Source organism: Colossoma macropomum, unplaced genomic scaffold (assembly GCF_904425465.1).
Source record: "Colossoma macropomum unplaced genomic scaffold, Colossoma_macropomum, whole genome shotgun sequence".
NCBI classification, from domain to species: Eukaryota; Metazoa; Chordata; class Actinopteri; order Characiformes; family Serrasalmidae; genus Colossoma; species Colossoma macropomum.
This window is the reverse complement of record NW_023494804.1, coordinates 22,672,860-22,686,469: the sequence shown is the minus strand read 5'-3', so window position 1 is coordinate 22,686,469 and position 13,610 is coordinate 22,672,860. Positions and strand designations below refer to the sequence as shown.

Here is a 13,610-nt window from a genome sequence, read left to right as displayed (position 1 = left end):
CTTTGAACCAGTTTGGTAGAATGATTCATATAGTACAGTTTAGCTTATTGTTTGAAAGATTTTAAACTTAGGAGTCATTTCCAAATGAAATGCTAAACCTTGCTGTTTTTATTCTGTGTTTATAAGAGAATTCAGCACCTATTTAGACGACAGGTGGTTGCAAGCATTTCAGCATTGTCCTTTTAGCGATTAGAATTGTATTTTTAAGGAAGCACAAATAAGTAAAGTAGTGTTAGATGCCAATCAGTCTTTTTTCATTTTCTAAGAAAAACAGACATGACTGCAGCTTTCTTGAAATAAAAAAGTTTGTAGTAATAAAAAAAGCATTTGAACAAAATAAAAACCCTTCACTTGACCTGTTTACCCACCTACAAAGCAGAAAACAAGTTCACCTATGGTTTTGTAAATCATGCATATTTCATATATCTTCAAATATACTCTAATTATTGAAGAAAAAGAAGTGTGTCAACTCAGGAACCTCCTTCAAAACAGGCTGGACTGTGTTTTATGGCTACTGATATGTGTTAGACCAATAGCATGAGGAGAAAAAAAAAAGTCTTTGAAGTTGATTCCAGAATATACAGTAAAAACTTGCTAAAATGCCAGTTACCACAAGATCTGCTTTCAAGCTATTGCTGTCACATTTACAGCATCGTATTCAGATCAGATGCTGTGGTGGCACCGCTTGTATCTTTTGCTCAAGCTGTACAGTTTGCACAGTTTTTACATTTAGTTTTACAGATATGAAAAGAAGATTCGGGTCTCATTTTGGCTCCTTTTCTTCTAGACAATGTTTGCCTTGTTCCGAATGATTTAAAGTGCTGTTTGGATTGCCACACACTAATTACAGAGATTCAGAAAGGGTACTGAGGAGAGCGACAAGGAACCGGATGTTCCTCAAAGCCGCACACTTACGCAGCATCGCTCATTCATCTGTCTGGGCAGATTCTTGTCTGACCCAACCCTCCACTTACTCACAGCTCTTCAGTATATTAACTGCAGCAGCACTGATCTCAACTGTAAACAGTGATACTCCTGTAAGTGGACAGAGCACTGAAGCAAGGTAATTCAATTCTATTTCTGTCTAAAATCATGGGATTCTAATGTAATTAGAATAATATCATGATATTAGTGACACTGCACTCTGTACTGTGTTAATGCTGACATGCTATAAACTGCAGGATTATATTTTTTTTTGCAGGTAGGTCTCTCAACGGGAAGGATGTGGACATTGCAGACAGTAATGCTCATGCTATTCATAGCATCTGTTTCCTCCAAACCGGTAAGTTGCAGTAATCATTTAGTATTCAATGTCTACTGTTTGACTTATTCAGTAAAGTAAAATGTGTGAGTCCTTATTGCACAACAGACATTAAAGACTCCAGAGCAGACATACCAAAGCCAGTCTGGTGCATTCAGTCATGTTCATTCACTCCAAAACAAACACCTTACAGTAGATGGGCCTGTTCATACCCTAAAGGGCCCAGATCTACATTTTTTTCTTATATTTTATTTTGTGGAGGTACACTTGTAATGCTTGTGTGGCTTCATGTAACAGTCATAATTGAATATTACATGATTATTGTATTTTCCAACCTCTCTGCATCCCTTAAAATTAAACAGGATGTTTTGTTACTTTACCTTTAAGACTGGTGCATGTAAATAAGCTCTGTTCTGATTGGCTGCCTTGTATTATGCCCCATTGAAAAAACAGTCCAGGCTGAAACACTTCTTATAACTTTTCTTTTAAATAGACTGGGTTAAACTTCTGTAGGCTGAATAAGTGTACATATGTAAATGTGTTGGTTTGAATGCAATGATTTCAAAACTGGCTATTTTTGCAGCATAATTTCTAGATATGGACTGTATGTGCTCAGCAGTGATTGGTGATTAGTGATTACATTTTGGAACGTTAACATTTTCAAACTCTTTTATTTAAAAAAATGTGAAAGTGACAGTTTTCCATTATGTGAGGACTTTAGCATTCCTGTTGCTCAGTGGTGACTGGTTGACAAGCTAATATGCCCATTAGCTGAGCAAAGTGGTTTGTTCAAATATTTATTGCACGCGTGTTGCACGCAGTTTTCTGTATAAAAATGAGCTTTATAAACTATGATTTTGCACAAATACTGGATAGGAGCGCCCTCTAGTGTCTGACAAACCCCAAAGACATTAATGAGTGGCATTTCACCACATTAGAAATTCTCTGGTCCTAAAGCACAGGGAGAAAGGAGGGCCAGGACTTATTCTTATTCTGGATTTTTTTTAAAGAACCAATATCATGAAAAACGGACTTTCCTTGTTTTAATGAGTTTATTGTATGTAAACACATTCAGTTCACTACCCAGGCCATACAGAATGGAGAATAGGCTGCAAAAACAGCCTGCTTTTGTGATGTCACAAAAAATAACACATTTACATATTTCCACCTATTCAGCCTACAGCGGTTTAGCCCCACCCATTCATGCCCATTCATGCCCATTCATAAGGAGTGTTTCAGCCTGGACTGCTTTTTGAATGAGTCATAATACAGGGCAGCCGATCAGAACAGAGGTCATTTACATAGATCAGCCAAAGCGTGAGGGAAATAAATAAATTCTTAAAAATGTTTACAGTGTCTCAATTTTTGGGGTTTATGTTGTTAGAGGACCAGTGTGGAAGGCTTTAAACTTTCTATTTGAGATTCTTAACTCATCTGTGAAGGATACAATTAGAGCTCCATAGAATCAGGGTATTTTTAACACAATGAAAATCCAAAAATTGAATCATATCTTGACCTCAGAATTGAAAATACTTGTATCGCCACACTGCTAGTAGTTAATGAACAATACTGTGGATAATATTACTAATAAAAATGTCAATTTGCTTTTATAGTGTCATTCATGGAATCAGAAACACCATATCAGCAGAGACTTTCAGGCATCTGACTCAGTTGAATCTGATGAATCGAGTGACGTGTCAGATGAGGATCGCTCACTGTCATCGGAGTCAACTGAGCCTTTAGAATCCATTGAATCCAGTGGGTTTTCGTCCAGTTCTTCTGAATCAAGAGAATCTTCATCCTCTGAGGAGAATGTTCTCACCACTCCCAGACCAGACATCATCACCAGCCAGACCACAGAGGAAACGATCACCACACCTGGACCAGACATCATCATCAGCCAGACCACAGAGGAAACAGTCACCACACCTGGACCAGACATCATCATCAGCCAGGCCACAGAGAAAACGGTCACCACACCTGGACCAGACATCATCATCAGCCAGGCCACAGAGAAAACGGTCACCACATCTGGAGATATCACCTGTTTCACTGTCCTGCATACAACAACTGAGCCCAGAGGAGATAACTAAAGCACTACTGTGGTTCCTTAAAGGGTTAAGAAGTTCACATGAATGTTTAGATTTGCTTCAGAAATGCACTGATCTCAATAAATTTTTTATGATCTTTTTTTTTGCTAAGCTTTACAAATGCACTGTTCAGGCACTTTTTAAATGTTGTTTTATGTTTTTCTTTGGCTTAATATGTTTCTCTTGCACATGTATTGTCACTGAAGCCTGTTTTTGCAGAAGCTAAATGGAATATATGCATGCTACTGTGTACTGCACTCCGCAGTAGCACATCCTCAGAGATATACAATGCACTTTTGTACAATGTCACAATAAGTCAGAATAAAATCCTCAAAACATTCATCAACAGCCTTTTATTAACAAAAGCTGTGGAGAAGGTCAAAAGAAGCTCAAGTGTTGTGTCCCATCAGAATCTTTCAAGCTGTTAAGATGAAAACTGACTGTGGTACATACAGGTGTATTAATCAAGATTCAAGGTATTCAATGTCTAGCAGTTAAGTAGGTCAACTACAACAACTACAACCAACCCTAGAAGTTCAGAGTCCACTTGGAGGCTACTAGCATTTCCATGACTTCACTTTCTAGCGATGAGGTAGGTTGTCTATTGAGGGTATTGCCTTTCTTCGTTATTTAGATGTAGATGATAAAAATATGGCATTATGCTAACGCTGCTTGAGAGGAGATCAAAATATTCAATATAGCCTTCATCTCAGCGGAGCACTGTGAGTGCGGTCCTTTTCATAGCTAAAACAACTATTTCACAAGATTTTAATAACAGTGACCACCATGACTATTGGCTAATTTATCTCATGGTGGCTCATGGTAGTTGTGTTTACTTTTAGGGTCCCAGCTAAAAGATATATAAGCATCAAGAGAGGGCTACAATACTGCTCCCCAAGTACTACACATATTTTATGTATATATATATATATATATATATATATATATATATATATACACATACACACACACACACATACACATATATAAAGATATATATATATACATATATACACATACACACACACACATACACACACACACACGTATGATTTATATACATATATATATATATATATATATATATACACACACACACACACACACACACACACACATATAGGGTTTTTCACATTGCAATATCAATCCTTCAACAAAAGCCACAACACATTACAAAACCATCAGGAAACTAATGAAACAGTTAATGGTTTCTATGTTTTTTCAATAGGGTTGTCAACTAATCATGGTATCCTCTCTCTCAAATCCTTCTGTGTATAGCAGTGGCATTTGGCCAGAGCCATTTCCATGAAGGTGGCTCTACTTCACATTACTTTAGCAGGCGTCCAATACTTTACCATTGCTTTACCATTAGATTCATTTATTTAATTCATTACATAAAGTGAGCTATTCAAACAGCTCAACATACATTATCTGTACCACATTTACATACCTGTCCAGGAGGAATATTGCTAATTCTGCATCTAAATTCATTGTCTTCATGTTATAATCCTCTCCATCTTGGAAAACGCACTTCCAATGTTGATTATTGTTTTAGCACATTTCTTGTTTTAAAGTTTTTTGGCAGTTCGATAACCAGATTCTATTATGTTTTCTTAGCCAAGCAGACAGGTGAGGTGGGTGGACTAATGTGACATTGGGGAGGGTCTTAGAAAATGACTGACACAGACAAGCCTCCTGGTTCATAGTGCAGTTTTTCAAACAGGATTTATCAGGCACATTATATATGTATGCTGATGCCACTGCTAAAGCAATATTTTTGTCAAGTTCTACCTTTTTCTTATTGTTTCTACTAGTAAGGAAATAAAACACACCACCTAGAGCACATTTAACAGATTGCTGGAACTCTACTAATTGATGTGAGTACTGCAGCAGTTTGACAGTGTTCTGCAAGCTGGAATGGTTGAAACTTGTTGTCTGTCTTCTCCCTCTGTTAATTACAGGCTTAGCAGCACTCCTTAGGGATCACAGCTGAAATAGACTTCTGTCTGCTTTTCTTCAAGACAGAGTGGGCCAGGCTGATGCGATAACTCCTACTTTGAATATCAGACTATACAAAGACAATTTACTGACTTTGACAAATGTCTGCAGTGCAGACTTGTAATTTAAAACAAAAGTTAAGTTTTGAGGCTGGAGCTAAGTGTAAGGTTGGACTTGGACTATGCTGAGTTATGTTGCCACGCTGTGGCCCTTTGAGAGGATGCAGTCAAGCCTTCATCTGGTGAAGTATTCACTGATTCCAGCTCCATCTGTTTCATCCTGCAGACTTTTTTCATGATGACTACTAATATAGGCCTCAGTATGAAATTCCAATTCTCTGCATGAACATAAGTAATGGCAATATGCAACAACAGAGATCATTTATTGTTTTTTGAAAAAAAAAAGAATTTATTCATTAAGGATAAATCATGATACATGGTAGAATAAAATATTTTACATAAACATAATGTAAATACATGTGCAAAATGTTGTTTTGTTGAGATGAAACTGCTTTCTTACAGGTAGCCTAATGCAGCCACAGCCCTGGACCAGGCTTGTCTGAATTGTATTATTGCGCTGTGCTATTTTCCCTTTTTCTCTCTCATGCACAGTGAAGTGAGTCACTTATTAGCACCACTCTGGATACGGTTGCATTCTTCACTGGGGACAGCAGTTTTTGGGGTCTTGTGCTTCGTGGTGCGTTTATTTAGCGATAATGACATCAGGGACATCAGTCGTGGCTTCCACAGCCTGCTCAGCGGAGTCGTCCTCTTGGCTCTCAGAGCTCTGAGAAGAGTCGTTGTCTGCGCCTGCAGTCCCGGGGGTAGCAGTGGCCTCCTCGCTGCTCTTGCTGCTGTTGGCCTCTTCTTTCTGCTCCTGGCTGGCACTAGCACTTGCGCTCTCACCGCTGGCATCGCTGGCACTGGCACCCTCAATCTCCTCCTCAGCAGGAGCACTCCCCTCACTACCCAGGGATGCCTGCTTTGCACTGGGCACCTCGTCCTCCTCTGGAGTGCTGGTATCCTCCTCCAGGACTTCATTGTGCACCTGCAGAGCCTGAGAACCCAACAGAAAACAGCTCAGCTTAGATCACTGCTTACTGGCTGTAAAAATATACGCATACATGCAAGGCCAGCTCTGGTGTTTTGAAGGCCCTAAGCAAGATTTTTTTGGAGACCACCCCATCTGTGTAGGCCAGGGGTCAGCAGCCCAAATGTTTAGAAGTGCCATTTTGTCAAGTTTCAACAAAAATCTAACCACCTTAGGAGCCACAACATTTCATGTCCATTTTATTGAAGTAACGTTTTACCATCTTGGCTGTAAACATGTCTTAATATGTGCTAATGTTCTAGTATAGGCCAAAAAATGCAGATTTACTTTGCTCTGCTTTAAGCTTTAGCTCAGCTATAGTTACTTTTCTCGCATCTCCAGCAGGAAACTTTTCATCAAATGTGGAATAGTTTCTTGTAAAATGTCTCTCAACTTTTGACTTTTTACGAGGCTGAAGTCAGCTTATTCACCAGCTTCTTGTTAGAATTTTCCTGTTCCATCTTAAATGGTGCCTGAGGCAGCAGAATGTAGCTAACTATGTAGCTAACTGTTGCACCGTTTCAGGTGGAACGAGAAAATTTAAACAAGAAGCTAGCGAGCAAGAAGCTGACTTCAGCTTCAAGACTGTTTGACAGTTTCTCGTTGCAGATTAAATGTATCAGAAAACCAGCTGGACTGCTTATAAATGAAAAGTCCATTAGTCTCCAAATTATCAATGCTTGTCTCAAATATTTCTCTCTGCCTTTTCTTTAGTTACTAGCTAAGCGAGATTATTGTCTACATTGCTGTATGACCAGCAGTCTTCAGGCTCAAAGGGTGAATAAGCAGTTGTACATGTATTTTTAAAAAAATCTTCCAAAATTTGTTGTTGAATTGTTGTGAAATCTGAGGTTTCATCTAATTAGGATTCATCTAATTATTTTCTGAAGAATGAAAGTTATTTTGAATCTTTGTGAAGTCAGATGTTTATGCTTGCTAGCATGTTTAATTTGACAACCATACGGTCATGTAAACCTGTTCTCAGATGAACAGATCTGAGATCTGCTCACACCTAAAAAAAGTCCTAAGGTCACTTATTAATACAACCAGAGGTGCTTGTTTACCTTGTACACCTTCAGATGCTTCTCCACATCATTAGCTTCCTGGCCATCAAAATGAGATGTCTTCACGCTGATGTTGTTCAGGTCCTCAGTCTTGTCAGGTCCATAGGACTTGTAGGAAGAAGGAATTTTCTCAACGTCATTGGCATCCATGTAGATGATTGTCTTCTTGTAGTCGCTGGGGTAGCCCATGCTGTCTCCACGGCCATTGTCAATAACAGGGTTCAGGGTGGGCTCCACGGTTACAGGTGGGACGGTAGTGGCCTCAGTCTCTCCTGATTCAGCACTCTCACTGGAGTCATCTGTGTCCTGAACAAAAACAGCACAGAATATGAGGATCATCTGAGCCTTTGCTTCAATACTGTCTCAAAAAACTCTTATAATATAATTTTTTTAGTTTCTTGTGTTTTTACACCACTTTATTCCACTTTTTTTACACCGGTGCCAGTTGCCCCTTTTCATTGAGTGAGCATTTCATTATAAATGGACTGATAGACATTTTAGTGACATTAACAGATTAAGAATAGCTTTTCTTTTTTTTGTATACAAGGTTTTCTTATGTCAGAGACAATATGTTTATTATACTTATGATTATACTTATGATTATCTTGAAATAACAGTCATCTTAAGTGAGCATAAAAATAGCTTAATAAATAAATTAAAATGGCTTATTTTAAAGCTTAGCAGTTTCTAAGAAGAAATATTAGATCAGTATTGGTACTGGCCAATACTGAAGGTTTTAGTACAGATATCAGTAGTGGAAAAAAAGAAGTAGTATTGTGCCATCTCTAATACTCAATAAAAATACTTAATAAAAAGCTGGATATCAGTCAGATTTGACTTTTCCACATTCGATACTGTTTCTTAGTTGTATTCATTGTAAAATTCTAACAGTGCAATCTTGTAAACTTTGTATTGTAGGGGTGACAAATACATAATATCACATTCATGAAGATGTTTTCATGGCACATGATATGTGTCATCATATCTAGTTTACTTGATAAGTTTGAACAGAAAAAAGTGCTTTTTATTCAGTGTACTATGTGCTACAATGCACTAAATCCAATTAAACAGGACAAATTGTGCTCTCTTTGTAATGAAACATCCAGTTGACCAGTGTTCTTTAAAGGGCCCATAGCCTACATTTTCCTGTATTTATTTTTTTGTCTTAAAGTCCACTTACAATATTTGGGTGGACTGACGTACCAAAAATCACAATTCCTTTGTAGATGATCATTTTCCAACTTCCTTTTTATCCCTTCAAGGTAAACTGGCTTATTATTTATTATACCTTTAAAACTGATGTATGTAAATGAGATCTTTTCTGATTGGCTGCCTTGTATTGTACTTCATTCAAAAAGCACTCAAACCTGAAACACTCCTTGGAACTTAATTGGCCAGAGCTAAACTGTAGGCTGAAAAGGTGGACATATGTAAATGAGTTGGTTTACATGACATCAAAAAAAACATTCATTCAAGACGGTCTTTTTTGCAGCTTAGTTTCCATATATGGACTGTATGGACTAAGTGGTAAGTGGTAAGTTTTGAAACTTTAACAGTATTTACAACACAAGTGCCCTAACAGAGCACTAGTATCAGATCATTAATCCGCATCCAGAGTACAGATATCAGGATCGGTATTGAGAGAGAAAAGTGAATCGGTACATCCTTAGTTACATCTGCGTGTGAGAGTGTTATAACAGCATATGCGGTAAAGCTTGACTCACAGTGTCTTGCGTGTCTGCGCTGTCTGCACTGTCGCCCTCCGTGTCTGATTCTGTGTTTTTGTCCTGGAAATGAAGGAAACAGTCACAAGACAGGGAGAGTTACTGACACATACACCCACAGTGCATCCAGACAAAAAGAGCCTTATTTTTGGAGCTGGGAAGCTTTTATTAGGAAATAAGTGAATGCAGTGGTGACTCATGTGGTCAGGAGGATAAGTTGCCTTTTACCTCAGCTTCATCTGAATCGTCAGTGTCCTCGTCAGATGCTACTGCTGCTACTGCGGCCGCTTTCAAGTCCTGACACAAACAGCAAAGAGAAACACCCACTGAAGCATAAGCAAAGAGCAGCAATTATCATGCCTTACTTGAAATGCTTCACGCATTAATTTGAATACTGTTAAATTATAGAAAAATAGCCATGAGAGATTAAAACAAGGCTTTTACCTGTGCAGGTACTGCCTCTGGTGGATTTGCAGGGCCTTTATCCAGAACTTGGAGAGGCTGTTTGCGAGATTTATGGCATATCATTAGATTTACTGCATTTTTTACTTCGACAGAATGGCATCTTAGGTGCTAGAGAAACACTCACCGGTTGGGCAACTGCCTGCTCCTCAGAGCTCTCTGAGCTGCTTGCTGAGCGTTTTACCTGCAAAAAAAGCATCATCAGACAGGAGGATGCATCTTTATCTCCGTTCCTTAATCCTTTGAATCCTAAGGCTTATTATTCAGTTATGAAACTTAACACTGATTGTTCAGAAAGTGCTATAAACTACCATAAACAAATCACTATAATCTAATACATACATTAAAGAAGTTTTAGCTGAGGTTTCTGAATTAACACCAGGGCACATATCAAAGAAGAACCCCTTTTGGTTTCCCTGAAGAACCTTGTAGTGCCTGGTTTTAAAAGGTAAGTGAAAATGTAAAGTATCTGTTTACAACTGAAAGGTTTAAAACCAGTTAAAGTTTCTCCTACATTCTTAAAAAAAAGGTGCCACAAAAGGGTTTCAGAGAAGAACCACTTTTTCTTGCCTAAATAACTTTTAATGGATGGTTCTTCAGTGAAACATTGAAGTAAATGAGACGTCTGAGTACAAAGTACTTTTTTAAAGTTTAGAGATCCTCCACATAATGTAAAAGTTTTATACTAATTTAAGTTTTCTCCTACAGTCTTAAAAAGAGAAGGTGCCATGAGCTTTAGGAGTTTTAAACTTTGTAAATGTTCTTTACACCCACACATCTCATTTAAAGAGTTTGTTCCCTTAAGAGCCATCCATTGGGAAGCAGAACTGGTGCTACTATGGCATTAGAACCCTCGTTGGCATCTTTCTTTTTAAGGGTGTAGAACTGTTTAGGAGCCTTGTATGTTTGAGAGTACAGTATTGCATATTTCAATCGTGTTGGAGCATTATTGCTATTGGAAAGCCTCTGCATGCACTGTCAAAGTCTAGACAGCTATCAGTACCATTTGTAGACATTGCTGATTCAAGCTTTTGCTCAGAACTTACAGGATGGCAGTAGACTACAGCGAAGAGGAGCCCGAAAATGATGACGGCCTTCATTTTCTTCAGATGTTTTCTGAGGAAAAAAAGAAGCGATCATCTTCTGATTGTACATAATCTACTATAAAATCATTCCAAATAACATAATGCTGAGTTGCGATTGCTAAAGGAAAAGCAAGAACCCCTCAGTGAATAAGAGAATGACGTTTCAGTGCATAGTTAATGTCAACGTGTTTATTGAGAGCATCGCCTTCACTTAGACCTCATAATGGTCAAACTATAAACCAGCTTAATGAGCTTGGACTGGGCCCTTTGGGTTTGTGCTTTTCCGCAGTGCTCCGGAAGCATGCCCGTATAGAGTAGGCCACTACGTTCTTGGCAGACGATCCAGGACTTCCCTGCTAACTGCAACCAGCTTTCGCCATGAAACATCGACCATGTTTTTCATTCCAGCTACGATAACATCACCTAAAGTATAAGCTGAGCTTGCGAGTGTTTAGCTACACCTATAATGATCTCTTTCCAGCATATAATTCGCAGAGTTATATGTAGACGGCTGGTGGCCACAATCTCCAGAACTAGAAACCTTAAGTTATATTTTGAAAACGGTCTCAGTTTCTCATTAGGGACTCCATCATAGCAAAACAAGCCCTAAGATTTGTGTAGTTGAAAGAAAAGTGAGGCACTAAAGGGTGGAAAGGATGTTGCAGAGGCGGCCTGATGTAATTAAACTGACTGTCAGCATACTGTTATTATTATTATTCTTATGCATGACTTTAATTTGGTGGTTTTGTTGCTGGAATAAATGAGTCAGCTGACAAATTAGTGAAGGATTTATAGGCCAAAACCACAACTTCTTCTTCATTCTGTTATATTTTGACTCTGCTGACAAAACAATACTGTGCTTTAAATCATTCAGATATTTCAGTTGTTTTAATGTTTCTACAGTTACTCTATTATTAGAATCTGGTTCAGCTGTTCTATATGCAAAGAATTCTGCCGTTTGTTTCCAAAGCTGTTTTGCACATCTGGTACATTGGTTATGCTTAAATATATGCCATATGCAACAGCTTATAATGTACACTTCTAAAATGACCCTTGTTTGGGGTGTTCTGTAGGAAATGTGCATCCTTATAGATATAAAGTACCTGCTATATGAAATAGTTTAAAATGCAGTTCCTTAAGGCTTGATTTGATGAACCTAACTAGCAGTTTCTTTGTAACACAGGCTAGAAAGAGGATATAAAAGTCATTGCTTACCTGTGCCTCCGCCGGTGCGAATCCAACACTCTTGACACTTGTGAGGACGGTGGATTAGATCAGTACTCTCCAAGTTTATCGGATGAGTTCTTGCTATGTTTCGATGCTTTAAGTTGGTTGGCTTTTAAACCCTGTTGCCCGAGGAGCCGACCAATGGCAGCGCGGCCTGTGATGTCATGACATTTACCACTGTTGTCCCACCTTTCTACTCCCACACTTCCTGTGGGTTCTGTGGCCAGTCAATGCAAACATTCAGCACCAGGCATGACAAGCCAGAAAAAAACAGAAACACGTCCTGGGATTGTTTTTCAGGCAGGAAAGGCATTTTCAGACAGTTTGTGAAACACCACATTTGGTAGCAGTAATAGTACCTCTAGTGCACGTATAGTGCCATGACATTATATAACTCCAGTTAGCATTTATATCCTTCACCCATGCTCTTCTCATCTCTCTTCTCCCTTCTCCCTCTTCTGTAGATTGTTAAATGGCTTTATAATTTGTTAATTGTATAGGCTGCTTATAAAGTGTTCGGCATGTGATAACTTAGACTTAACATGGCCTAACCACAGACAAAGACAATGCCAGAGAAAATTACAAAGAATCAGTGAAATAAAGGGTGCATTCAGCTGTTGCTGAAATTCTGTAGCTTGTCCTGCTAGACTAATTGTGACTCATGGCGTTGAGCAAGAATGAAAGAAAAATGTAAACAAAGACGTGACTCATCATCATGTTTGTCAGAATGGGAACTGGTGAGAAATGTCTTATCTTCTGTAAATACACAAGTCTATTTATATCTTAAAATTCCAGTCAGGAACAATGTCTTACCTAAGGGCACTAATTAGTAGGGATGCCCTGTAGCAAATAATTAACACCAATACCAATCGTTACCACACACATATTAGACATAAAACCGACATTTTTCAGAATGCTTAGGTGATTAATCGAACCTCTAGTCTGCCATGTTGGTTGGTGGATCTACAATGCTCATTTCAGTAAGTGTGAGAAGAATGAAAATGCCCGACCATAGTGACTACACATGTATCGGTGTGTCCACAATACATATATGTGAATCAATGCAGGCACAATACGTATGTATGTTAGTTTGTGCGTAATAAATATGTTCACAACATGTATGTATCAGCAAGAGCTCAATGCATATGTGTCAGTGCATAAGCAATGCATACACGTGCCAGTGAGTGCTCAATACATAGATGTGTCATGTTTCAGCACATATATGTATTGTGCACGGATTAACGCATATACATGTCTTGCGTATGTGTATGTATTGTGTAAGGGTATGCACAATATGTATACGTGTGTCAGTGCATGTGCAATGCATTTCGCGTGTCAGTGCTTGCACAATATAAAGGTGTTAGTGCGTACACAATGCAGAAATGTGTATCAGTGTGTGCAAAATAAGCGTATATGTCAATGTATGTAAAATACGTATATGTGTGTATGTGCAATGCATCCGTGTGTTGGTGTGTCCACAATATGTTTACGTGTTGGTGCATGCACAATATGTATAAATGTGTTAATGCATGCACAATACATATACATATGTTGTCATTGTATGCATAAAATGTATACACATCAGTGCATGCACAATATATATATGTGTG

General features: G+C 38.4%; 2 protein-coding genes across 2 annotated transcripts; one reads left to right on the top strand and one right to left on the bottom strand.

The window, feature by feature from the left end:
• The first annotated feature begins 947 nt into the window (after positions 1–947).
• On the top strand, positions 948–3,693 carry scpp8 (secretory calcium-binding phosphoprotein 8). The gene is made up of 3 exons (XM_036595176.1): positions 948–1,063; positions 1,202–1,282; positions 2,875–3,693. The coding sequence occupies exons 2-3, from the start codon at positions 1,223–1,225 to the stop codon at positions 3,352–3,354; spliced, it is 540 nt and encodes a 179-aa protein (XP_036451069.1). The 5' UTR covers positions 948–1,063; positions 1,202–1,222; the 3' UTR covers positions 3,355–3,693.
• A 2,040-nt stretch (positions 3,694–5,733) lies between these two features.
• Positions 5,734–12,102, bottom strand: spp1 (secreted phosphoprotein 1). The gene is made up of 8 exons (XM_036594938.1): positions 11,989–12,102; positions 10,735–10,804; positions 9,816–9,872; positions 9,671–9,727; positions 9,455–9,523; positions 9,227–9,289; positions 7,503–7,808; positions 5,734–6,405 (listed from the first exon to the last, which is right to left on the bottom strand). The coding sequence occupies exons 2-8, from the start codon at positions 10,786–10,788 to the stop codon at positions 6,052–6,054; spliced, it is 960 nt and encodes a 319-aa protein (XP_036450831.1). The 5' UTR covers positions 10,789–10,804; positions 11,989–12,102; the 3' UTR covers positions 5,734–6,051.
• Positions 12,103–13,610: the final 1,508 nt, after the last annotated feature.